Raw genomic sequence first — 26,274 nt, 5'->3', positions numbered from 1 at the left:
GCCTGTGAATTATATCAATAACTTTGAGCTTAAATGTATATTTCATTTTGTTCTTTAAAATGTAATCTTTTTCCTTAATGTCATAAACTTCCAAACTACCTATTTAAAATATAACACATAGTTTATTTTTTGAAAAAAAGAATTGAATAGATCTGTTTTGACACCATCAGTATGTTATATGAAATATATCCACTTCTATTTATTGTTGTAAACCAAAAACAACAACTTTCAAATGGGCTAAATACATTTTAATGAGCATAAAATTTTAAAAATAGAAACATGCAGCAGCTAATTCTTGTTATTCTAAGCTACATCCAGACTTTTTTATTTACTTTATATGTCACACAGATAATCTGCAACAATTAAACCTTGTTATTGTTAAAACTATTCTCAATTCAAAGAAATTTTGAAATAATTTTTGGCGTTCTCTCAAGAGCCAGTCTCCATCGTTTCGCAGCACCATTTGCCATCTGAGCTGCTTTTTCTTGACGCTTCCTTTACGCTGCTCTGAGAAGGAGGACAACTTCTACTCCAGCGATTCAGACTTTGACGACGAGGAGCCGAAGAAGTTCCACATCCAGATCCGACCCGTAGCCAGCAGCAGTCGCAGCAACTCTGTCGCCACAGAGAATGAGCTGAAGGCCACCGTGGGAACGTTGACGCTGCCGCCCAACAGAGGGACAAGGCAGCAGGTTATTCCTGAGATCTGCTGCATTTATACATTTTATAAGAGAACAAATGGTAACACTTTATTTGACGGGTTGTGAATAAGACTGTCACGACACTGTCATAAACATGATATAACACCTGTCATGAACATGACATAACACCTGTCATGAACATGACATAACACCTGTCATGAACATGAGTAAGTCTTCATAAATATTTATAACTGTTGTCATAAAGTGTCATTCGGTAAATTATGACACTTTTAATACAAAGTTGACATTATTCAAAATGTCTTTGTTATGACAACTTGTCATTAACCAAGAAATCATGACCTGACATAAATTTGTTATAAAAGTATTACTGATTAAACTTTAAAAATTAAGTAGCTCTATGTTGTTAAAGCTAAAGTTTAATCAGTAATACTTTTAAAACAAACCCGTCAAATAAAGTGTTACCAAACAAATTCTTAATCTTAAATCTTTCACAGACAGAGAAATTCTATTAATTATTTGACTTTTAAATTCTTTTTTTTTGTACCGTTTTTTATTTCCAGATGCCTGCAAAGCGGCATCTCTCCAGTAAGTTTTATTCACTTTATTTTTGAATGTTTTTTATTTTTATTTTAACATAATTATCTTCCTGCAGCCTGCAGTGCTTTGAACAAATAACAAGGAGGAAAATGTTTTCCAAACCAGCCTCATTAGCCTCCTTTTACTTAATTATGGAGGAATTTTGACCAATTCAGCCTTTTGGAGCAAACTGCACGTTTGAGGTCAAGCCACAGAATCTCTAAATTCTGACTTTGATTAGGCCAGTCCAAAACATTGATTTTAGAAGGGTTTCTGTCCAATCCATTCACTTCAGTTCATTGCCTTTGCTGCAGAACCAAGTTGAAAATAATAGTTGGACGTTCTCCTTCAAGATTTTCTGGTAGAAATCAGAATTTTTGATTTAATTATTTACAGCAAATCGTCCAAGTATAGAAATGGCAAAGCAGCCCCCAGACCATGACTCTACCACTGCCATGTTTGACTGTAGATTTGTTGCTTTATAATAGTTTTTGCTGCAGTTTGCCGGACTCCTAAAACCATATGAATGGCCTTGTAACCTTTTCCAAACTCAGATTTCAGTTGCTGTGTTTCTAATATGTTCTTAAGCTCCTTTAGATTGGTGCTTACAATCTAAAGGACGACGTTTTGTCTACTTTGTGTTGTCAGACAAGTTCCATTTAAGCTATTTAAGACCGTATAAGTCATTATTCGGACCCGAGTGTAGCTTTTGAAATAGAATAAAAAATGTGTTTAATCAGAGTTAATTCATAATGCGACCAGGCTGGTTTGGATTGACCTTAATAAATAACAGTGGAAAATTTAAAAACTCTGATTATCTTTGCGTGGAATTAAAACTTGTTTTTTGATATGTTTTTTGATATGAAACATTTATGAGTGACAGAAAAACAAAAACAGATTAAGTACTTTCACAGCGCTGGGAGGGCATGTTGATTATAAACTGTGTCTGTCTGAGCGCCGCTGATGGTTGAAACGTTCTGCTGTGTGGTTACAGGAAACTCCAGCGCCGCTGGAGGCCGATCAGAAGACAGCGAAGCCGCCTCGCATCGAGGTGAGGCAGCGGTTTCCGACTCAAACCGAAACTGCAGATCAACTCAAAGTGAAATTATGTTTGTGATGCCGGCGACTTCCTGTTAATCACCTTTTGCTGGGAAAGTAGTTATTAGCCTCCTTTTACTTAATTACTAATAGTTATTATTTAAAATAACTATTATAAATAATTTTCCTGCTGGGATGAATAAAGTAATTCTATTCTATTCTAAACATTGGCAAAGAAAATTATAAACAAGAAAAAGGATAAACTAACCTATTTCTTTTTAATTTATCAAAATTTGAAGCAGATTTTATTTCAAAGTGACTTTGATTTGATTTTAACAGTTCTAATCTAAAAAGTTATCTGTTTATATTGATTTAAGTAACCATTGTTTTAATAGACTTGTCATTTATAACCAGCAATATGTGGATTCCCATTTTAAAGAGACCAATCAACCTAAAAGTAATGTTTTTGGACTGTGTGAGGAAGCTGGCACACCTGGAGAGAACCCACACATGTAGAACATGCAGAAAGGCAGCATGCTGGGATTTGAACCTCAGACCGTCTCACTACAAGGCAGCAGAGCTACCCGCTGCCCCACATCAGAAATATGCATATCAAAAACAATGTGTTCAACATTATGGGGTCAAAGCTGCAGTAGGAAGATTTGAGAAAACCGTGGACAGAATCAAGATTTAAACAAGCTGCACTAGACCCCAACCTCTCCACAGCCTTTATCCTACAGTGGACCCGCCGAGAACTCAAGAAATGTGTAGATTTCCTGTTTTTTCTCAGTATTACGACTTTAATCTCAGAATTCAGTTTTTGTTTTTTCAGAATTTGAATTTTTTTTCTCATAATTTAGACTTTTTCAGTATTATGACTTTAATCTCAGAATATGGACTTTTTCACTCAGAATTCTCACTTGATCTCAGAAAACTGTTCAGAATTCTTTTTTATTTTTTCACTAACCCTAATCCTCTTCCGTAGAAACCAGTTCTTCTCTCCATGTCATTTTTCAGCAGAGACCTAACAGAGAAGCCTTCTCGGCCCCCCACAGACAGTAAATCTCTTCATTAGCTGACCTTACACGAGCCGCTCCACTCCAATTAGTCTCAGGTGACTCCGCTCGTGCTCTAAGGCCTGATTGATCACCAGTTGGGTCGTTATCTGTCGGCAGGTTAGGCGGGAGTGGGAGGGAGTCTGTCTCTCATAAATTCAGCAGCAGCAGATTAATATTCCTCCTCGACTCGAGGAGTTGTTGCAGCTCAGTGACTCCAGACTAAATGCTCATATTTATTGTAGAGGAACCGACTGATGGGTTCTTCCCTTGTGCCGCCTCCTCTCAGCGCTTCGAGGAAGATTGCTGATTAATACTGATTAGGGAACATCCTCTGCTGTGAGTCAGATTATCTCATGTGTGTCCTGTCTCTGCAGACAAAGACCAGGAAGGCCTACGCAGGTCCACCTCCAGCACTGATCACGACAGGTGAGAGGGGTCTGCCTTTTGCCTCATTGCTTCATCTCCTCTTTGTGTCCATCTGTTTTCAGGGCAGAGAGACGCATTTAGATCTTGAGCTGCGTCATTAGTGGCCTTTTCAGCAGTCTGAAGCTCTGCAGGTTTTCACCTTGGCCTCTCTGCATCATTCATTTATTTTTATCCATCATGGCTTCCATGCTCAGTAGGTGGTTTTTCAAATCCTTATTTCCTGTTTTCTTTGGAGGTCAGACAAGAAGAAAAACTTTTTTATTTAAAAGAAATGCAGGAGTGAGAGCATGTACACATTTGGGCTTAAGAGCATAGCTCTCAGCAAAAATATAGAATAGAATAGAATAGAATTCAACTTTATTGTCATTGCACTGTCACAAGTACAAGCAACGAGATGTAGTTTGCATCTATCCAGAAGTGCTCTACGAGATATAAATATTTATTCACAGATGTACAAGAAAAAAATGAACAACATTTTATTATTTTATTATAATTAGGGCTGATGTAAACAATTATTTTAGTAATGGAGTAATCTATCGATTATTCTGACAATTAATCACATTTCTGCTTTCTGTAGTAGCCACTGAAACTAATAAAACAAATATATGAAAGAGAAAATGCTGACAAAAAAAACAGCTCAGTTCTATTTTTTTATTATTCAAGAACACTTTTTATTTCTTAAAATGCAATACATCACTTTAAGTCTCAAGTTCAAATATGAATTTTTGGTAACACTTTATTTGAAGGCGTTTATGACATAAATAATCGTGATACAACACAAATCATGAACATGAAGGAGTCTTCATGAATGTTTGACTGTTATTAAGTGTCATTTGGTAAATAATGACACTTTTAAGGGAAAGTTGACACCTTTAATGAACATTTAATGCACGTTTTAATGCAACTTTGCATTAAAATGTCATTATTTACAGAATAATGGAAAGTTGACACATTTAATGCACGTTTTAATGCAACTTTGCATTAAAAGTAGCATTATTTACACTTCATAACAGTCATAAACATTCATAAGGACTTCTTTGTGTTATGTCATATTTAATTCAGTGTCATGTCAGTGTTCCTGTCCCCTTCAAAAACTGATGATAAATAAATCATTTCACATTAACTATTAAAAATTAAAAACAAGCTGAAATTGAGGCATTAGTAATCACTGCCTTTTACATTGTACTTAACTTTCAGTGTGAGGTATGACTTTGTGTCTGCTCTTCCTCCGTCAGGTTGGGTTCGACGGCGTCAGGTTCGGACAGCCTGTTTGGTCCTCCACTGGAGTTGGCCTTCAAGTCCAAAAGCTTCGACAGCCGAGATCAGTTCAGACAGCAGAACGCGTTTGGTGCCTCTGAATGTAATGTCTTTGTTCACTTTTTCATAAATGAAGAACATAGTGAATGAATATTTTTACTTTGTAAGAGTCATACAGTAATAATAGTTTAAGGTTATGAGGTTTTTATAACATTGGTTTGAAATGTACAGTGTTAGAAAATATGTAAAGAAATATTGACTTTTAGATATTTTTCTCACTTTTATTCACTACTCAATATTTATCACATGAGTTTGGCACAAATGTTGCCTCCTACCTTCTTATTTTAGTTAGCCATGAGTTCTTCGGGGTTTTTTGCATAATTTCTCCCTAAAGTCTAAATATTGTAGATTTAAAACATTAAAATACTTTAAACTGTGTAACACCGGAGCCTAAGAGGTTTTAATGGTTGACCTGCTCTGGTGCTGATTTGGTCTAAAATGTTTTGTTTTGCGTTTTAGATGCCGCCTTCTCATCTGATTCCTCATCACCAGAGAATGTTGAAGACTCCGGTTTGGACTCACCGTCCCATCAGCCTCTTGGTCCGTCTCCTGAGCTGGTGGGCTGGGCCGCCTGGCCGCCGGTGTCACAGACTAAAGAACAAACTCAAACGCTGAGCCGACCCGCCGACCCTTTCCTCTCCGCTTTCCACGAGTCTTCTTCTGGCCGCAGCTCCAACTCGCAGGACGCCGCCGCTAACGTCTGGTCTGTCGCCTCAACGCGCCCATCGCGGGCGCCTCCAGACACGGAACCCGGTTCTGTCAGGTTCCCGGCTTTCTCCCAGTCGGAGTCGTCGGTGTGGAACTGCAAACACATTCCCACAGAGGACCCGTTCTTCGCCAGCTTCGAAAGGACGCAGGAGACGTTGAACCTGTCTGACGCCTGGACCCGCCTGCCACCGCCGCGCCATTCCCAGGAAACCAGACGGAAGGACCCGTTTTCCGTCGAAACAAAAACTCTCCTGCCCCCTTCTTCCTCCTCGTCCTTTTCATCCTCCTCCAATCGTAAAGATCGAGAGAGGAAGCGGGACCGAAGCCTCCCGCCGCCGGTTACGTCCGACGACCCGTTTGCCATCACGATGATCGGGAGTCCGACTCACCAGTCGTCGCTGGCTGCAGCAGCTGGGATGATTCCGTCACACAGCAGCAGCAGACCGGTAGTCGACGTGGCTTCAGCTCCGCCGAAGAAGGAGCTGACCCACTGGAAGTCTGTCCACAACCCGTTCAGCGACAGCAGCTGCTCCAAGTCACAGGACGGAGGCGTAAAGATGGAGGCAGGAGGAGGAGGCGAGCGGAGGAAGCACCGGTCTTCAGAGAGCGAGCCGCGGAGGAACGCCCCTCCTCTGACCCGGCACTCCGGACCTCAGGAGGATCTGTGCTTCTCCACGGACAAAGACGAGGACTGCCTGGACCTCAACACGCAGATGACAACCTGCAGTGTCGGCTCACACAAGGGTACCAAAGTTTACTCCTCTTTACTTCAGCCTGTTGAGAAAGTCAAATAGAATATTTATTTATGTAAAGGTGAGCTATTATGCTTCCTTGAACAGGTTAATAGCTCTATAAGCTACACAGAACATAGTCATTACATTTTGTTTTGCACAAAATCATCCTTGCATAATCAGATTTTAAGCTCCTTTCACAATGAGCTGTTTTAGGGCGTCTTGTCACTTTAAATCCAAATAATCTGTTGCTGGCCACGCCCCCCAACTCAATATTTACACTCACACATGAGAATGGCTGCGGTCCAAAATGGTTAACGAAAAGCATTAGTAGAGCCTTCTGCACAACCAGCAAGAATGCAGCTAGTGGCTTCTGGATCAACAGCAAAACAACAACAAAACACTTTTCCAGCAGCCATTGTGCAGTGCATAAAATCAGCTGACAAAACACACCGGGGCTCATTTTGGGTTGCTAGGTAACGGGTGGAACTCTGCTGGGGTTGCTAAGTGATGGGCGGGACTCTGCTGGGGTTGCTAGGTGACCGTCTGTGCCTGCTGATTTGGAATGTTACTTTCGGAAGGTTTTTGAAACGACTCATTTTCCAGACACTTACTGCCAAAAAAAACTGCTGTGTGTTATTTTTTGTTTTGTTTTTTTATTTGTTTTTAAAGTGATTGACCTGTTTTTAGAAGGAGTACAGACCCAAATGGAAGTATTAAATGTGAATCTCTGTCCTTACTTTCATCAAGTATAATGTCTGATGTTGAGGGAGCTGTTTATGCTTTACCTCACTTGAGAAACATGCCTCATTAAACATGTTGGACCTCAAGAGAATGTTACATTTCTTCATTTTATTTAAGCAGATCAATCTTTGTTATATTTGCTGCCATTTTTTTGGTATGCCTTTGTTTTCAGCTCTTTTTTTTTCTCTCCCAAAGGGTCCAAACATAACTACAGGTCCGACACGACTGAAGTGGTTTCCGCTGCTCCTCAAAGAACGACCCGGTCCAAAAGGTCGTCAGCCCGACTCAGTGGCAGCGAGCGAGTGAGTCCCTGTCATCAGCTCTATCTGACTTATGAACGAGGGCCTTAAAGATGGCGGCCATCATGTTGTCCCTCTGTGTTTCAGTCCCGGTCTCTGTGTTCGTCTCCTCTGCCGGAGCCCAGCCACTCCCTGACGTCCTCTTCGTCCTCCAGTCCGAGCGACTGGGGGGCTCAGGCCAGGGACGGCGACTGGGGGTCGCAGAACCGAGGGCCCAGTCCGGCCAGGGTGGGTCAGGCCTCCCCGCTCCCTTACCAGCACCAGGACCAACAGAGACAGAGTGAGTTCCTGGTCACTATAAACCTTAATTAATGATTTATGTAAATGAAAAGGACAAACCATGTGTTTTACTTTGCTATAACAAACTTCAACTGACTTTAAAACACAAACATGCAGCTGTATGGACGTAAATTTGTCTTAATATTATTGAGGCCAGTGGAAATGATTGATATGGGCTGAATTTAAACAGAAGTACATCACCACTCCTTGTGTCTGCTCGGGATCTGAGTTTGCCGCTTTAGTCAGCGCTGACCAATAGGGACACGTCTTATATTGTTTGTCTTTAGGCCCCGCCCACAATGTTCATGTTTGCAGCTGTCAAAATTCTTTGAGTTCAACCAAAAGCAGGAAGCATCAAAACAAAAGTTTGAGAACCGTAACCAAAGATTTCTGACATGCGCAAATAAAATTTTCTCTTCAGGAGAAAAAAAATTAGTGATTTGAATTAGAAAAAGGTTTTTTATTTTTCCAAGTTGAAATATCCCATGGCAAAAAAAAATATTCAATTATAATTCCAAAAATTTGGACCACAATTTTATATATTATTTATTTTAAGATTAGTTTTTGTTTGAATAATTTAGTTCCGCACTATTGTTCACACAGAAACGCAGCAACCAGAACTTCCATGTTTGTTTTTCTGTTGTTTGTGCTCCGTTTTATCCTCATCTTTTCTGTCAAATGGAAGCAATAATCAAAAAAGCACAATTAGAATGCAAACCCCACCAAATAAAAAAAAGTTCGCTTTTGGTTTGGTTGAAATTACTTGGTGTGAATACACCCATAAACACATTTGAAAAGTTGAGTAACATTACAATAAATGCTGCGGTCGTCCCGCTCTGGAATCTGTTGGATCCAGCTGCTGGGCGGAGCCGTGTGCCTCAGTGAGATGGTTACATCCTCATATGCGTTTGGATAATAATAGGAAAATTCAACCAAAAGCCCACTGAGACAATTTTTTTTAGTCAAAATATTAACAAATTTACTGAAATAAATCTAAATTTGCACAGGAACATAAATAGAAACCTATATATTTATACAGTTAATCCAGGAAAGAAATGTTGATTTTTGTGGGTTAGTTACATTTTAAGTCCAGAATAATGGAAAGATTTTTTAGTTGCTGTAATGTTAGGAAATTTGAGCAATGTTGTAAAATAACCTTTAACATACAGTTTAGATTATTGCTACCATAACTAGAGCCAGACCAGATCTTTGATCAGGAATCTGTTGGATCTAGGGATCAGCTCCAGAGGTCAGCTAATGTCTCCAGGATTGGTTGCATTAAAAAGCTTTAATTTAATTAGCATGAGTTCATTCGGCTAACCTTTAACTGTAAAAAGTCTTTTGAATCCTAACCCTCATCTACATCCTCTCCACAGTCCACCTGTCCAGAGGACCAAGCCCCATTTCCCTCAGCACACAGGACGCCTTGCCGGTCGCAGCCGCCATAACAGAATACATCAACGCATACTTCAAAGGCGGACAGCACAACCGGTCAGCCTGGTGACATCACCATGACGCCACAGTCGGATTTTATTAGTTGGTTAAAGCAGGATGAGCTCCCCGTGTTTCTGGTTCTTCTTCAGATGTCTGGTGAAGATCACAGGTGATTTAATGATGTCCTTCCCAGCCGGGATCACTCGGATCTTCACAGCCAACCCGAACGTTCCTGTGCTCAGCTTCCGGCTTGTCAACATCTCAAAGATCGACAACTTCCTGCCCAATCAGAAGCTGCTCTACAGGTCAGCTGCCCTCTCTCCCCGAACCTTGATGGATCTATTTGTCTGTGTATTTAATTCACTGTGTCCTCACCGCAGAGGCTGGTAGAAAACCCAAAAATTAAAAAGTATTGAGTAGAAAGTCTACTCAAGTACTGAGTAACTTATCAAAACATCAGTAATTTAATATTTAAAAATTACATCAGGTGGACCAAAATGTAAAGTTTTTTGTAAATGTTGGTACCAAAATGAAAATCATTCATATAGGATGCAGAATTTTTTTAATAAATGAAGATTAGATAATGCTATGTGTCCAAAAAGAATTGTAAAGTTTAAGCTGTCAAAGCAGAAAGTAGACATAACAAAATAAAAGCAGCAGAAATGGAAAAACAATTAAAAAATAGTAGTGTAGAAAAAACCCCCACCATACTTTCTATAAACTAATTCATTTGTATAAATACAAAAATATATGTGCAAAAAAACACAGATGTGCTTGTATAAATATATATACACACACACATACTCAAGTAAGAGTAGCAATACTTCATGATAAAATTACTCAAGTAAATGTAACTGAGTAAATGTAACTAGATACTGCCCAACTCTGCTTTGCAGCGATCCATCGCAGAGTGACCCGGACAGCAGGGACTTCTGGTTCAACATGCAGGCTCTGCAGCTCTACCTGCAGAAAGAGGCCGAGCTGAACCCCCAGGCCTCCTACTACAACATCGGCGTTCTCAAGTATCAGGTCCGAAACTGATTTACTCATTTGGTTTTCTGCATGGATCTCAAAGGTGACCTATTATGTTTCCTCAACAAGTTTAGGACAGATCTGTGGGTTATACTAAACATGTTCATTACATATTTTGCACAATATCGTTCTTAGATAATCAGATTTTCGGTCTGTTCAGTTCTGTCTATTTTAAGGTCCTTTCAGCTGTTTTAGGCTTGTGACTTTAAATCTACATAAGCCGCTGCTGGCCACGCCCCCAACTCAATGTTTACATTCACACATGAAAATGGCTGCAAACAGATGCACAATTACACAACAGGACATCTTTGAAAAGCATTAGTACAGCCTCCTGCACAACCGCAGCGGAAGTGGTTTCTGAATGGTAAGTGACCATCAACACTTGTCTTTTCTAGCAGCGGTAAAACCAGCTGACCAAACATTTTGGAGCTTAGCTTGGGTTGCTAGGTGACAGCCTGGGGTTGCTAGGTAACGGCGCAGTGCCTGTTGAATGAAACTTAGCCATCGGGAGGTTTTTAAAATATTACCTTGTCAAAAACGCCTGGTTATTTTTTTAAGGACTTTGGTTTTCTTTAGAAACAGTTGAGGCCCAAAAGGAAGGAGAAATGTCAATTTTGCATAAATGAGACATAAAAAGAAGCTAAATGGAAAACCTCTGAAAAGGAATTTTAAAACGCGTTCCCTTTGCGAACCTCTCAGGTTTCCTCTCAGGATCCGGGTCGAGCGCCTCTGTTGTTGTCGGCGGAGTGTCAGCGCAGCGGCACGGTGACCCGGGTCTCCCTGGATTACCACTGCTGCCCCGCCACGGCGCCCTCCACCCAGCTCACCGCCGTCCAGGTGCTGCTGCCGCTGGACCACACCGCCACAGACCTGCAGTGCCAGCCGCCCGCCTCCTGGTGAGCAGCAACAATTAGGGACAAAAACAACAAACTACATGATTTTTATCTTTTGATCACATTAACTAACTGATCCAACTGTCCTGGGTCTCCTTACACTGCAAAAACACAAAATCTTACCAGGTATTTTTGGTTTAGATAAAACAAGACTAACTTGCACGTAACTTTTAAGCAAGATATAGAAGCTTGCTTAATATTGGTTTATATGGCTGATTTATTTCACTTAAGACATTTTCCCATGTTGTAAATTAAACTTTTACCATCAATGTTAATGAATTATTACTTAAAACAAGATCCTATTTCAACAAAACTAATTTAAAAATAACTCTTTAGTAGGATACAGGAGCTTGTTTTAAGTCCTTAATTCCTTAATATTGATGAAAAATGTACTGGAAAATTATATTTTTGTAAAAGTCTTGTTATAAGTTACATAAATCTGTCAGTGGAACTAGAACTTATTAAAATAAAAAATAAGGAATTATTTACTTAAAACAAGTTCCTATATTATTCTGAAGTTACTTTTAAGTTAGTTTTGTCTCATTCTAAATGTACTAAGATATTTTCACTAGAAACTAGACTAAAAATACTTGGTAGGATTTTGTGTTTTTGCAGTGTAAAGAGCACAGACATGTTTACTTGCTCTGCTGGTAACAAAAAATGTGTCTAAGCAGCATGACAGTATTAGGCCTATTAAAAACCTTTGAGCTTAATTACAGATTTTTAGAAGACGAAACACGGATATTGTCTGATAATGAAAAGTCAAAAGTTTTTTTTCCCATGATTAAAGGCATAAATTTATTGAAACTAAAGTCAGAAATTTGTAAGAAAATAAAATGTGTAAGAAATGCCAGAGTCGCTCTAAGATTAAGAGTAAAAGTAACCAGTTACTGGTTTCGGTCTCTAGGAAGTTTTCATATTCGAGCTCCAGTTTTTCTGTTTTTGCTGGTTTAGCTGATCTAAGAATTTATTTTGTTTTTGAAGCTGCTCAGTGTCTCTTCATTTATTGATCAAAGCTTAACGATGCTCCCGATTGTTTGTAGGAACGCTGAGGAACGTCGGCTGCTGTGGAAACTTCCAAACCTCTGTCCAACCAATCACAGCAAAGGTCGGAACTCTGCCAGCCAATCGGGATCAACGACTCAGAAAACATGAAGCTTTTTCAGTTTAACACGTCTAACATTAAGAGGAACAGAGAGATGAATCATACATACCTACCTACCTACCTACCTACCTACCTACCTACCTACCTACCTACCTACCTACCTACCTACCTACCTACCTACCTTCCTTCCTAACCTTTAAAATTTCCTCTGTAGATTTAAATCAGGATACATGTTGAGTATATTCAGTAGTTTTGTAATAACTTCCCTCTTTTCTGCCTCTTTTATTTATTTATGCAGATTTTTGATATTTTTTTTATGATTTCTCAGAAAATAGATGAAGGAAATTTCAGAGGCATGAATAGGCGGGAGATAAAAGCGTTTTGTTTTATGAGCCAGAAGCGACAATAAAAGGTTGCTGTAACTTTTGCTCTCCGTTTAAAAGCGTTTTCCTCTTTGTTTACGACTGAAGTGGTTTCCATTAATGCCGTCTGACAGCAGCGAGCCGCTTGTTTATGTTTCGCTGTCTGTCTCGTAAACAGAAGCAGACGGGTTCTGAGTTTTTCTGTTCGTCATTCCTCCAGATGTCAACAAAAAAAAAAGTTTAGTTTTAGATCATTTTGTTTTTAGCTGTAATCGCTGTTTGCTGACTGTTGATGGTTCCTCTTTCGGTCCAAACATAGTTACTTCTGTTTCATGATGAAACTTTCAAAGATTACAAACTGTAGTCTTTGAATTACAGTTTTTAATTTAATTGTATTAAATTAATTAATACAATTAATTTGTATTAATTGTATTAGGGTCCATATTGTCTGATTTAGTTATCGATTAATGATTAGCTGGAGTATACAAACACAAAAAAATGCAGTTTACTAGTAATTTAAAACAAAACTGTACAAAATATATCAGTTTTGCATTTAAATATAACAAAATAAATCCTTTGTCTCCCAGAACTCCTTATTAACTCCTGGAAAGGTTTTTGCTTTACCTGAATTAAAATACTGTAAAAAATAAAATAAAATAAAAATTTATTAGGCTCCTTTTTCTATCCAGTATTTTTTGGTTTAATCCAAAAAAATAATGAACAGATCAGCCCTGCACTGTATCGATAAGAGGAGCACAAAGGGTTTATCTTTTCACATTTTGATGTTAAATGATTTTCTTTTTTAAAAGATGAGTCTTTTGCTACAAATAAAGAAATGCTTTGTTATTGCATTAAAATACATATTTTATTTTTAAAAAGGGACTGAATTATTTATTTGCATTTTTTAAATATATTTCTAATATTGTATAAAAATGACTTAAATGCATTTTGAGTGATTTTTAATTAGCTTAAAATTAAAAAAATAACTTTATTCACATAGAGTTTGAATAAAACTTTACTTGAATAAAAGTAAAAAAGTATTTGGTAAAATAAAAATAGTCTGCTCAAATTTTGAGTAACTGATCAAATTATTAATCATTTAATATTTTAAATCATATCATCAGACAGACCAAAGTATAAAATTAAGTGGAAAGTTTGGTATTGTAAGGACCAAAATAACAATTTATATAAGAAACAAAAAACAAAATCAGGCAAAATAAAAACTGCAGGTGTGTGTCTGGTGACTGTTTGGTTAAAACGTTTGTTCTTCATTCAGTTAGTATCAACGCTCAGCTCTTAAAAAACACAACCAGGTTAGATTTTGATTAATAAATCTTCAGAAGGTAAACCTGTTGAGCTTCTCGTTTTGCACCAGGATCATTGGTTCTCCTAAATGGCCCAGTGGATCGTGGTGAACAGAGTTTTGTGTTTTTGTGTCCCAGGCTCCGGGACGCTGTGTGCCAGCTGGCAGTGCCTGGAGGCCCCCCACGGCCCTCCGCCCAGCCTGGCCGTCCAGTTTGTGGGCTCCGGGACGTCGCTGTCGGGCATGGACGTGGAGCTGGTGGGAACCCGGTACCGCATGTCGCTGGTCAAGAAGAGATTCGCCACAGGTGATTCTGAGATCTTACATCTATTGCTGCAGATCTGGGAATGTCTGGTCTCTGCACAGGTGGTGATTCAGTTCTGATGAAATCTAAAAATAAATGGTCCATTAAGAACTTTTTACACTGTTCTTTCTTTTCCTCCAATGTTTCATGGAAATACTTTTAATCTTTTAACACATCAGGACTTTGAAACTGAAAAAAACACACAGACCTGCAGATTGCATCATATCTTAGACTTTCTTCTGCTATTTTTATTTTGCTAAAATTATTACTTCTATATGCTCATTTAAAATGTGTTACTCTGTCATATTAAATATCAATCTGATTAAATTTAATCTGAATTTATCAAGTATTTGGATTTGGGTCCGCTATCACATTACGTAAAGCCATTTGTTACAAATTTGGGCTTTGTAATGGACGCAAATTTTAAGTTGGATAAACAAATCAGTGCCGTTGTGAAAACGAGCTTTTTCCATTTGAGGCGGCTTGCTAAGATTAGGAATATGGTACCAGTGGATTATTTTGAAATATTAATCCATGCTTTTATTACAACACGACTGGATTACTGTAACTCCTTATATGTGGGTGTCAGCCAGTCTTCTTTGTCCCGTCTTCAGCTGGTCCAGAATGCGGCTGCTCGGCTCTTAACTGGATCGCGGAAGAGAGAACATGTTACTCCGATTTTATATTCTCTGCACTGGCTGCCGGTACATTTCAGAGTGCATTTTAAGATTCTTTTATTTGTATTTAAATCTTTAAATGGCCTTGCTCCCTCCTATCTCTCTGAGCTGCTACATATACACTGTCCTCCTCGAGCTCTTAGATCAGCGAGCCAAATGAACCTGGAGGTGCCGAGGACTTCCAGGAGGCAGAGAGGAGACAGGGCGTTTGCTGTTGCAGCTCCCAAACTTTGGAATTCTTTACCTATGTTGGTAAAACAGGCCCCCTCTTTAGCAATTTTTAAATCTGCTCTTAAGACTTACCTTTTTCGGTTGGCCTTTGATTCGGTTTGAGATGCTGCTTTTCTGTATTTATCTGGGTATGTTTATGTATTATATAGAGTGTTTTACGTCACTGCATTGTTGGTTTTGATGTGTTTTAATTTTGTTTTTATTTGTTTAATTTTGTGATTGTACAGCACTTTGGTCAGTGGTACTGTTTTAAAGTGCTATATAAATAAACTTGCCTTGCCTTGCCTTGCCTATTTGCTTTCAGGTTTTGTTGCTCTGTTTTTATTATATTTTATTAATACTGACGCTGTCGCTTTAAATTTTGACTGAACTCTTTAATCTTCTGTTCTCATCTCTTTCAAAACTAAAATTTAATTTTACGCTGAGTTGGGTCGGTACTGACGTGGTTTCACCAGACTCTACTGGTGGATTAAAATACATTTGTCACATTTTGTAATCTGTTGTGGTGCGTTTAATTTTAATCTGGATTATTTTTCTGTACAGGGAAGTACATGGCTGGCTGCTCCCTGTGACCCATCAGCTTCCTGATCGGCTCCTTGCTGCTGCATCAAACTCAACGTTCAGTCGTGGAGGACACCGTGCACTTACTTCTGACGCGTCCTGCTGTTTTAGGACCAACGTTTTTCTTCTTCTACCGTTTCTCTCTAACTTTTGCTTGTGCTGCGTTTTCCTGGAGAGAAACCGTTTTTACTGAAGCTTCTTTGTTCAGACTGTATTGTGTGTGTTTGGATCAAGAAACTGGAAAATAAGCTACATCTCTTTATGTAAATTATAAAAAATAAATAAATTTAAAAAAACTGCTGCCATGGAAGTTAGGGTATTTAATTAATGTAAATACTGTATCTTTGTACCAACTTTGTGATCTTCTATAAAACTGTAGAAAAAGCTGTTTGTAAAGCAGAAACTTGTTTTAAGTAGAGATTTTTGTGATGTTCAAAACTGATTAAATAATAAACAAATGTGCTTAAACTGTTTGGGTTTACAACAATTTATTACACTTTGTGACCAAGTACAAAATACAGTGAAACTATGCAGTTTATTACAGACAATCATCTGTCCTTAGGCTAGTTAAAGTGGAGTCAAGAACAGGTTTAAAAATACACAATAAATTCAGTATACTTGTGAGAAGAAACTAGTTCAATAAAAAATAATCTAACAGCTTTACAAAACGTTACAAAGTACACATAGAAATAATTTTCCTCCAAAGCACTTTAAGGCAAATTACTGTGACAGGCACGAGTTACTAAAAGCCTTAAATAACTTAAGACTCTTGTTGCTACAACAAAATCATCTGAGGGAAAATAAAAAATAATTTCAACACAAAAATTCCATCAATTCAGATTAGCTCATAAATAGGATTTTTTTTTTGTTTCCAGACATCTTAGTTTACCGCGGCACCGCAGTAAAAAACCGTTTTACACATTTAACATCAGATTGGGAACAAATTCGTCTCATTCAGCTACACAGCAAAGCATTTCCTTCTGACGCAACGGCATCAGAGCGACGAGGCATTTTCTACATCATATAAACATATTCATTACGTTTTCTGAAACAACGCGTTGTATTTCCTATTGGAACAGAACAGAAGACATCAACAGAGCCACAGCGTGAGGTTAAAGGTTCTGCAGTCTCTAAGCCGGCTCCGCTCCACGTTTTGTCAACATGGATTGTTTAACATCCTGCCTCCTTTCTGTTGATTAATCTGGAATATTTCCAACTCCAGAATGAGTTACGCACACAGTCCCTTGCAAAACTATTCACATCCTTTATCATTATTGTACTTTAGCAAACAGAAACATATACACTTTTGTCTTTTCACAAGTAAAACTCTGAAAAGTGCAGCATGGATTTGTATTCAGCCCCTAAATAAAGTCCAGAAACTTTTATCCAGTTACGTTTTAATGAATGTGGAAACTAATCAGCATAAATTCAGCTGTTTTCTGACAACTTGAAACCCACCAGGACTTGAACATTGGAGCAAAGAAAGAATTAGTCATGTGATCCACACGTTTGACCTTGAGAAAGTCGAATTTCAACGCACCATGTAGGAGAAAACAGTAAAGATATTCTAGTCAGATGAAAAAAAAAACATTTACAGTTCAGCCATGCATGAAAAATGCTGTTTCACCTGCTCTGAAACACAGCGATGGCACCATCATGCTGTGGGGATTGTTTACATTCAGCAGTTACTGGAACAGCACAGGAATCGTTTAGATCAGGGGTGTCAAAACGTTTGGTGACAGGGGCCAGAATCCCAATGCTGCTTTGGGGTCATGCTGTAGTTTGTGTTTTTAAGTTTCATCTATTTGTATTTATCTGCTCAGCAATGAATTAAACAATCAATATGTTAATGAAACAATGTGGCAATGTTTTCGTCTTGATGAAAACCAAACAGTTTCCTGACTTTTTGTTTATTTCATGCAGAGAACTTCTATCAACCAAATTTAACAGATGAAATAATGTGCTCTAGTCTTTACTAAAAGAAATAAAGTATTAAATTTGTCACAGAAATTCTCATGCAAAAGAATTTACAAATGTGACCACAGTTTAAATTGTTCCACAAACGGCCCACGGGCCACGTGTTGGTCCCCCCTGGTTTGGCTCTAAATATATTCATATTTAAATCACTGAGAATATCTGGACTTTAATTTTCGGTCTCCGGACGAGTAAAACTGGTAGATAAATCAGGGGACTGAATACAAACACCCCCACCTATGTTTTCAGATTCTTCCCATCTAATAAATGATGAACTACTCTGAGTTGGAGTGAAAACGTTTGCAAGGCTCTGAGCATCAGAAAAGGCTTCGTTGAACCATCTGGAGAACAGAACAGAAACGTTGAGGTAAAAATCCAGCTTTTCCTGCTCCAAACCTCCGGCTGAGCTGGAAAACAAATGGGAAAGTCCTTTGGGTTCCTAGGCTGCATGTTCTTACTTCCTCTGACCCATTTCTTTTTATATTATTATTTTTTACCGTGTGTTTGCTACGAGGTGCAGCAGAGGCATCAGGGAGAGCGAAGGCGCTCTGAGCGTTTTGAGGTTTGAAGACGGTACATTCATACTGCGGTTGAGGCACAGCTGAGGGACAGGGCGACATCCGAAGCGGCGATTTCAAAGTTAATCTAAGGCACTCAAAGGACACAATGGCACAACAAACTCGGATTTAAAGAAAAAATAAGAAAAACAAAAGCAGATGGAGCACAAAAACGCCACCGTTTAGAAGTTAAACATCCAATATGAGAAGCTACTGCACAGAAGAAATTCACAGTCCCAACAAAAACAGAAAATAACGAGATCCGTTACACCCCTGTGAAACGACAACAAATAAAACCGTGTGTGTGTGTGGGGGGGGGGGAGGTTTACACCGTCTTTATAAACACTTTACTACTTCTGCACTCTTCTCTATTTACATTGCACTCGTTTTGCTGCTTCCGGTTCGTTCAAACCGGATTCACATTTCCTGCAGAGGGTGGCCTATTTCAATCCTCTCCCTCTTCACCGCCGGCTCGGCCGGAGCGCCGTCGCCGTCCAGGTTGCTCATCTCGTCTGAGAACGACGCATCTGAGGGAGAGGAAGAGGATTCTCCGTTTTCGTCTGGCAGTTAAAACGTGTTGCTATGGCAACCAAGGTTTCAGAAAACAAAGGCTTACCCTTCTCCAGGAGCGACGGCATCATGGAGCTCAGGTCGCTGAACTGGAAGTTAAGATTTGAGGGAGAATTTGTAAACAAAACAAAATAACGAGACATTAGGCTAACGGTGCTTTGCTAACCGTTTTTAAACACGCTCTAATTGTTCACATCCTGTCAGTGTTTAATATTTTTTACTCAAATTATGGTTGACGCAGCAAACCAAAGCAGCACAAGTGGCTTCATTGTGTTAAAATCTTTAAAGTGCGGCATGTCTTTATTTTTATGACTATGGCTCCATGTGACAGAACGATAGAAAAATCAAGAGTTATGAAAACTTCAGCATATGTTCCAGGTGGGGCTGTGCGATCTGATTTTAATCAATTTAGTTTTCTTCACTTTTTTCCTTAAGAAAAATTTAACCAACATTTGAGTTGATCTGAATTCAAAGTCAAAATAAATAGAAGCCATCTTGTCAGAGGCAGACGGTAGTTCTTGGTTTACTAATATCACTATGGAAACCCAAAGAATGTATTGATTCTTTGTTTAATTTGTGAAAAATAATCCTAATTTTCCACAAATTAAACAGGAAATTTGATAAATCGATAAAATCGATTCATCATCCCGCCCTAACTGCGAGTATCCCATATGACCTCTCTTACCTCGCCCATCACAGCTATGGGAGTTTCTCCGGTTGCCTGGGCAACTCGATGCTCCACCAGGTAGAACATGTACTCGTCGTAAAGCAGGCGGATCAGATGGAACGAGCCGAAGCTGGCGGCGCTGCGCAGAGTCAGGTCTCTGATCACCATGGAGCTGCAAGCAGAGAAACGTCAAAGATTCGACGATGAATCGTTATTCATCGTTATTCTGGATTTTTAAGGAACGGCCTCAGCGCCGCTCAGTACCTGTAGAAGGACCACTTGAGCAGGAACTGGCGGGCGGCTTTGGGGAAGCTGGGGCTCCCCTGGTGAGGCTTCAGGACCTGAGAGACCACATTGTCCAGCCAGGTGGCCCACTGGTCCAGGGAGCTCTGCTGCTGCAGGGTCACCTTGAAGTCCTGCTCCAGACGCTGGACCACGCCCTCGTCACACTGGCAGACCCACGACGCCTGCTCCTGTAGGACAAACCCAGGGTCGGTCAGAGGGGAGCCGCAGCGGGCCGCTGAGCCTCCTGGAGGCGGAGCTTACCTGTACGTTGGCGAAGTCCACCCTGTTGAGGTCGGAGAGCATCTGGTTGATCTGGGAGGTGTTCTGCAGAACGGCGCGGGCCGCCTGGGCCAGGTGGTTCAGACTGGTGTAACGCCTCAGAGTCTGGGCGAACGCACTGACCACCGCCACCTGCACAGGAAAACACGCAGCGACTCACCCGATTAGTCATGATAATATTAAGCTAATTCAGTAATCGATCATTAAGACTCAAAGAAAGAACATCTGCTGAGAGAAAAACAAACATTTCGCATTTAAGATTAAAAAAAAAACCTTGGTCTGTAAATCTGTAATGCGCAGGATTAATCAAGTCTTTAAATTCTGTACAAAAAAATGTATTAATCCAAATATTAATTGGTTAATGAAAAAATAATTAACAGATCAGCTGTAAAAGTTTTTTTATTTTTACTCTTTTGCAACAAATGATCAGCGGTCACTAACTGAATGCCAGGTTCCTGCATTTTAGGCAACAATATGTTTATTTTGTTATTTAAAAAAGAAATCAAGTTATTTGTTTACAAATTTTAACGCATTTCTAATTCTGTATAAAAAAAGGCTAAAATGGTCAGATGAAAAATCTGAAGAAGGTATCAGTTTTCTTTCAACTGTTTACTCATCAGAATAATCAATAGTAAAATAATCATCAGTTGCAGCCCGAGCGGTATTTAATATCAGGTCTAATTACGACACCTTTTAAATTTCGTTGTCCTTGTGACAATGACAATAAAGATTTATCTCTCTCTACCTCTCGTTACCTAATAATCAGCGTAAAATGTCTTTCTGGAGATTTCCGGTTACCTTGGTGCGAACGATCTCTTGCGGGAAGCTGGTCATGGCGGTCGTCAGCCAACCCTCCAGACTCTTGGCGAAGTTTCTGATAGCCTGAGTGAGAGTGCCTGAAGAAACAGAACGGCCTGGATTACAAACCAGCACAGAGGCTGTGATAGTTACTGCAGACAGCCTCCAACAAACGCAGAGTCACATCGCAAATTGCCAAACTAAACTCATCATTACAGTATCAATATGTGCAATAACATGGAAGGATTTGGTGGATGCATTTGAAATAAAACAATCTGCTTCCTGGTTATGTGTTTGTCCAGTTAGATTGACTTTCAGTGTCTTTTCTTTTGAGCTCAAGCTCAGCGACCGTTTGGATATCGTGATCATGGGAAAGAGCGAACAGCTACCCGCAGGTCAGGGAACATCCCGGATTTGGAAAATATTATCGGCCTTCTGGAAATTTCAGAGCTAAGCTGAAGTTCTACTTTCTGTAAGGAATGACAGACTGTAGTTAAGCTTAATTTTTTCTAAGCTGGGAGCGCTAATCCCTCATATGACATGCTAAGGATTTTAAATCTAGACAAAATAACAATTTGCTATTGAAACATAATCAATGAAAAATTTATCAACAATATGATGGCACTTAACAAAATGTAATGTTCAAATTGTTGACCGTGTTCTACGATTTTGTATTTTTATGATGTAAAGCATCATAAAAGCAGGTCAAAGGTTAATCAGACCCTCTCTACTATGTGACAAGGGGCACTGACTGGGAACAGGGCGCAACACATCGGGGATGAGGATCTCCACCAGGGCCTGGTACAGGATGTGGTCACAGCTCCTCATCCATAGCCGGACTGGTTCATATTTGCACAAAGATACCAGCTTCTCCCTGGGAATCACTCGCTCCAGTTCATCATCACTGCACAAAACATAAAGAAACAAAAGCAACGTGAATGCTGCTGCTCTGAACTCGGGTGGTTTGAAGCCCACAGAGAGCCGTTTTCATCTGATCCGACCTGCTGGGGACGGTTGTGCTGCCGTCACTAGATGGCGCTGTTGCATTCCAAAAGTTCTGCCAGAAATTCTCCACATAGTGGAACTGCAGATTCATCACCACATCCAAAGTAGCCTGCAGCAGCGAAGCAAGGCAGGGAAGGAGAGGGGAGGCGGGGAGAGAAAACACACAGAGCTGAGCCATGGCAACCAGACACACAACAAAGTTTCTCCAGGCAGGCAGGCGGGCGGGCAGCCTCAACCTGGGTCCTCCTGGTTCGACAAAAACCCAGCTCCCTGCACATTAGTCATCCACAGAGTCGGTTAGGTTTCAGTGCTTTTGTGAAGCAGCTTTACAGATACGTCTTCCTGCTCTGAGTGACCTGAACTCACCTGTAAGACTTATTTCCTGTTTTCTGTGCTTGAGTTATGGCAGCGTGTCGGTGAACGTAAAGGAATCAGAGGTGAGCTGCTGCAGCAGCATGAGTGACAACCTGATTCTACAGAGATCACAAGTTTACAACGTGTCGGTAGTCAGGCCAGATGAGTCTCCTTCAGGGGGGGAAATCTCCCAGATATCATCTGTTTATTTAGTTTTTATCTGCCTTACTAAAGTGCCCAGAACACGCTGAGCCTCCTCTTCCTCCGTGCAGCACGGTCAACACTTGCAGCAGGATCCTGTTACACAGCAGCGCAAGTCGCGATCACATGATATGTTTTTGCTTCCTCTCCGCCCATCGCCATGGCAACCGTGTTTACAGTTGCCCCCAGCAACAGGTCAAACACAGAGCTTCCAAAACAAAAGGAAGAATTCCCCATTCCCTCCAAATGAGTACATTCTGCCTTCCTCGTCCCTCCACAGCCAGTGAGCGAGAGAGACGGAGAGAGCGAGCAAGCGCGCGCGACTCGTCCTGCCTCGCAGCTTTCTATCGACGCAGGAAAAACAACCCGACAACAACAGGCTGAAAGAGTGTGGAGGAGAAACCGAGTCACTGACGGAGGAGCTACACCTCTGAGATCCTCTGCCTTCACAGAAATCAAAGCTGAGGTTTGAGACGCCAGTGTTTTTACACCAAAACGCTTCACTAAACTTCTATGGTTTCAAGCCTGGCCAGGAAAAACTGTTGTGTTACCATGACAACAGGAAGAAAAAAAACAAACAGGTACATCTCGATATATAAGATTAGGCCTGTCACAATAACAAATACTGTTAAGAGTATAATTTGTCCCAGAAATTATTGGTATAAATGATAATGTTTTAAGACGATTTTCGAGTTTTATAACGATAATGACATAAGTTCTTCCTCTGAAAGACTAAAACTTTACAGAATATTCAACAATGAAACTTGAAGATAACCAAACAAAAAACAATAAATAAAGAGGAAATAAAACACACACAAGTGAAACCAAAAATAAAATGGATTATAAAGTCTCTCTAAGGAAAACTGCACTTCAAAAAACATTAATTATCAGAATGGAAATTATCAAGTTCATCTTAATTTATCATGTGAATAATTGATTAATTGCTTTTATTGGGAGAGTCTCAATTATAATCATTAAAATTTTATTTAGATTAATTTAACAGAGATCATTTTCACGCATTTATTTCTTCTGATTTTGATGACATCAGCAGAACTTATAGCTAATGAAAACTAAAATTCAGTTTCTTATAAAGTTGCATCAATCTATATATATATTTTCAATACAGAAATATCTTATTGGAGCCTACACAATAGAGGATTGCTGACCTCAAAAAGTCCCCACTAAAGAAGTTGATTGTTTAGAATGTTGCATACAAGCATATCAATGGAAAGTTGAGTGGAAGGAAAAAGTATGGGAGAGAAAATGCAAGAGAGATAGAATTGTTGCAGAGACGTTTTCAGGTGAAACTCCAAAGAGTTTGGAGGAAGATTAAAGAGACGGTGATGATTTGGGCCACATTGGTCACAGTCCAGATTCAGCACAGCTGTCTACCAGACAATTATAAAGAACTGCATGTTTTCCTCTGCTGACAATCTTTATGGAGAAGCTGATTTTATCTTCCAGCAGGATTGGACTTCTGCCAATAGGACCAACACCTGGTATCACTGGGCCTAATTGACATAAAACTCCTAAAAGAATCTCTGGAGCATCAAGAGGAAGATGAGAGACAATGAAGATGAGATAATAAAGCAGATTGGGCTTCCTTAACACAGGCTGATCATGTCCATACCACGTCGCATTGATGCAGTACTGAGTCCATATACTGTAAATGAACATGATAATAGCGTTTTTTTATTAATCCTATCCAATATTTAAAACTTTTGATAAACTGAAGCTGTAATTCAAACATTTAGCTCAGTAATAATAAAAGAGACTAAGCTGTAAGGAAATACATTCCTCATACTAACAACTTGTTGTTTCTTGTGCTGCTAAAGATCACACAAAGCAGACAGATTAGTCCCTGGGAGCAGTTAGAGTGGCAGAAATGTGACGGTGGACAAAGACAGGAGTCTGTCCATCCGTCCGCAGACACAGCGGCACAAAGGCCCGAGGGGAGGCCGCCACAAAGACACAAGATGTCCACCCAGCACACTGAAAGGTTAATTGGCATATCTTGAAAGCTGTGCAGAGATGAAAAGACGGCTGGAACAAAGGCGGTGTGTGGAGACGCCGGACAAGAGGAGGGCAGGGATAATATGATAAAACCCTGAGCTTCGCCGCTTTAATCGCTGCCTCTCTCCAGGATCCAACGGCCCAAATTCTTGGGTTGTTTCTCCCGCTCTCTTATCTGGGTTCCATCTTCAGGCAGCGCAAGTAATTTTTTCAAAACATTAGGACATTATGAAGGAATCTCAGCTGTTTCTTTATTTCACACCATAAACAGACTCCATGTGGTTTCATTCGTATGAACTTTAAATTACCATCAATTGTAAATGTATTTGGAATATTCAGCTTTGATTACCATATGAATCCAGAAGCACCGGATTCACTCACTATGTGACGAAACGTGAGCGACATAAGCCTCAGCTTAACACATAAAATCAGTAAATTAACTCGTTACAAAAAACTTCTTGTGTTTCACCAATTCAAATCAAAAAGGTGAGGCTTATGTGTTACATATTCCATAAACACAAAGTGATAGGGAGACATGGAAGTATTAAGAAATTTATCATTTATCGTGATATATTTATTAGTATGATAAGAATTCTGATTTATTGTTGCTACGATAAATTCCAATTAAAGATGTTGAAAAATACTGTTGTGATTTCTAGTTTTATTATTTCCCCCAATGTTTGTTCAATAAAAGTATCAATAAAAATCAATTAATTTGAAAATATGATTAAATGAAGTTACTGTGTGCCGTCTAATGGAACAAATCACACTTCATTTTGTCACAGGTGTTCGAAAGAAGCGTGTTACAAATGAGTATATTTTTTAAAAGTCATGCCATGACAGCCAAACAGTTGCCTAAAAGAAAAATAATAAATAGTTCTTATTGTCACTTTTATCGTTATCACAATAGTAACACAAAGTATCACGATAAAAGTTAAGTCCAAGTCGCCCAGCTCTAAATGGAAGTGATCAGTCGTTCCACTTCGCTTCACATTACTCTCACTCATGGCGGCTGTTTACATTTTCTAGCAGACATTTTCCTTCCACTTAACTTTCCATTAGTATTTTTGGATACAGCAGACTGTGAGTTGCAGTAACTGTCAAATTAAGCCAGTCATTTGTTAATCTTTTTAGTTGTTTTTTTTAGTCAACCATACACAAAAACACAGACATAAAAACCTTCAAAATACAAAACACTGCGAGTCATTGTTCTATGTAATATTCCAGTTTTTTACTCTATTACTGCAATTAAAAAAACTTCAATGATTATTAAGAAGCACATGCAGCTATGAACCAGAAATGATTGTGCAGAGATGGGTCTCACCTCACAGTGGCTTCTGTAGAGCGTCTGCAGCTTCTTAATATCAGTCATGCTGATGCGCTCAGGAAGAGGCTGCGTCCCAAGGTCCGGAGAAGGAAACGGAGGTAAGGAGTGAGATGTGTCTGTGGAAATGAACATGGATGAGTGTTCATCTATAAATCCAACATCTCCAGGCAGGAAAGACAAAATCTATGGGAATCTGTTGTGATGGTGCCAAAACGAGACCTTCAAATGCAACTCAAAAATATCAAATCTGGGGGGGAAAAATGTATAAAAACGGTACATAAAGGCAGCTTGTGTGTTTACCGATGTACTGCTGGTGCTGCTGGGTTTGAGCCGCCACCGACTGCTCTGGGGTGCTGCTGCAGTGCTGAGAGCTTCCACAAAGACTGTCAGACATGCTATCCACCTTCTGCAGAGGCTTAAACCTGCACAAACACGAGAGTGAGACATTCATGTTAGCTGTAATGGTGGACAGATAACCTGAGTAAATACAAAAAGCTGTTTTAA

The 26,274-nt window shown here is 39.6% G+C and overlaps 2 protein-coding genes across 8 annotated transcripts in view; one reads left to right on the top strand and one right to left on the bottom strand.

The window, feature by feature from the left end:
• fcho1 (FCH and mu domain containing endocytic adaptor 1) overlaps window positions 1–16,208 on the top strand; it is a 50,433-nt gene extending 34,225 nt beyond the window's left edge. Inside the window, exons 13-27 of the mRNA XM_028027454.1 lie at window positions 502–692; window positions 1,223–1,247; window positions 2,233–2,289; window positions 3,709–3,760; window positions 4,996–5,120; window positions 5,537–6,529; window positions 7,456–7,562; window positions 7,647–7,839; window positions 9,215–9,329; window positions 9,422–9,577; window positions 10,169–10,301; window positions 11,004–11,200; window positions 12,241–12,305; window positions 14,107–14,274; window positions 15,723–16,208. Of these exons, the coding sequence (XP_027883255.1) occupies window positions 502–692; window positions 1,223–1,247; window positions 2,233–2,289; window positions 3,709–3,760; window positions 4,996–5,120; window positions 5,537–6,529; window positions 7,456–7,562; window positions 7,647–7,839; window positions 9,215–9,329; window positions 9,422–9,577; window positions 10,169–10,301; window positions 11,004–11,200; window positions 12,241–12,305; window positions 14,107–14,274; window positions 15,723–15,751 (2,606 nt within the window). The 3' untranslated portion in view covers window positions 15,752–16,208. The remainder of the gene's footprint in view (window positions 1–501; window positions 693–1,222; window positions 1,248–2,232; window positions 2,290–3,708; window positions 3,761–4,995; window positions 5,121–5,536; window positions 6,530–7,455; window positions 7,563–7,646; window positions 7,840–9,214; window positions 9,330–9,421; window positions 9,578–10,168; window positions 10,302–11,003; window positions 11,201–12,240; window positions 12,306–14,106; window positions 14,275–15,722) is intronic.
• Window positions 16,209–16,211: 3 nt separating this feature from the next.
• Window positions 16,212–26,274, bottom strand: part of rfx2 (regulatory factor X, 2 (influences HLA class II expression)) — a 34,509-nt gene continuing 24,446 nt past the window's right edge. For 6 of the 7 annotated variants that reach the window (XM_028027461.1, XM_028027458.1, XM_028027456.1 and 3 more), the window contains 10 exons: window positions 26,071–26,192; window positions 25,768–25,886; window positions 21,872–21,984; window positions 21,623–21,774; window positions 20,871–20,968; window positions 20,055–20,204; window positions 19,773–19,981; window positions 19,527–19,680; window positions 18,888–18,930; window positions 18,659–18,798 (listed from right to left, as the gene is read on the bottom strand). In XM_028027461.1, coding sequence (XP_027883262.1) covers window positions 18,689–18,798; window positions 18,888–18,930; window positions 19,527–19,680; window positions 19,773–19,981; window positions 20,055–20,204; window positions 20,871–20,968; window positions 21,623–21,774; window positions 21,872–21,984; window positions 25,768–25,886; window positions 26,071–26,192 — 1,270 coding nt within the window. In that variant the 3' untranslated portion in view covers window positions 18,659–18,688. Of the gene's footprint in view, window positions 18,799–18,887; window positions 18,931–19,526; window positions 19,681–19,772; window positions 19,982–20,054; window positions 20,205–20,870; window positions 20,969–21,622; window positions 21,775–21,871; window positions 21,985–25,767; window positions 25,887–26,070; window positions 26,193–26,274 lie in introns of all 7 variants that reach the window. The other variant, XM_028027455.1, reaches the window with a different exon arrangement.

Source organism: Xiphophorus couchianus, chromosome 9 (genome assembly GCF_001444195.1).
Source record: "Xiphophorus couchianus chromosome 9, X_couchianus-1.0, whole genome shotgun sequence".
In the NCBI taxonomy this organism is placed as follows: domain Eukaryota; kingdom Metazoa; phylum Chordata; class Actinopteri; order Cyprinodontiformes; family Poeciliidae; genus Xiphophorus; species Xiphophorus couchianus.
This window is presented reverse-complemented; position numbering and strand designations above follow the sequence as displayed.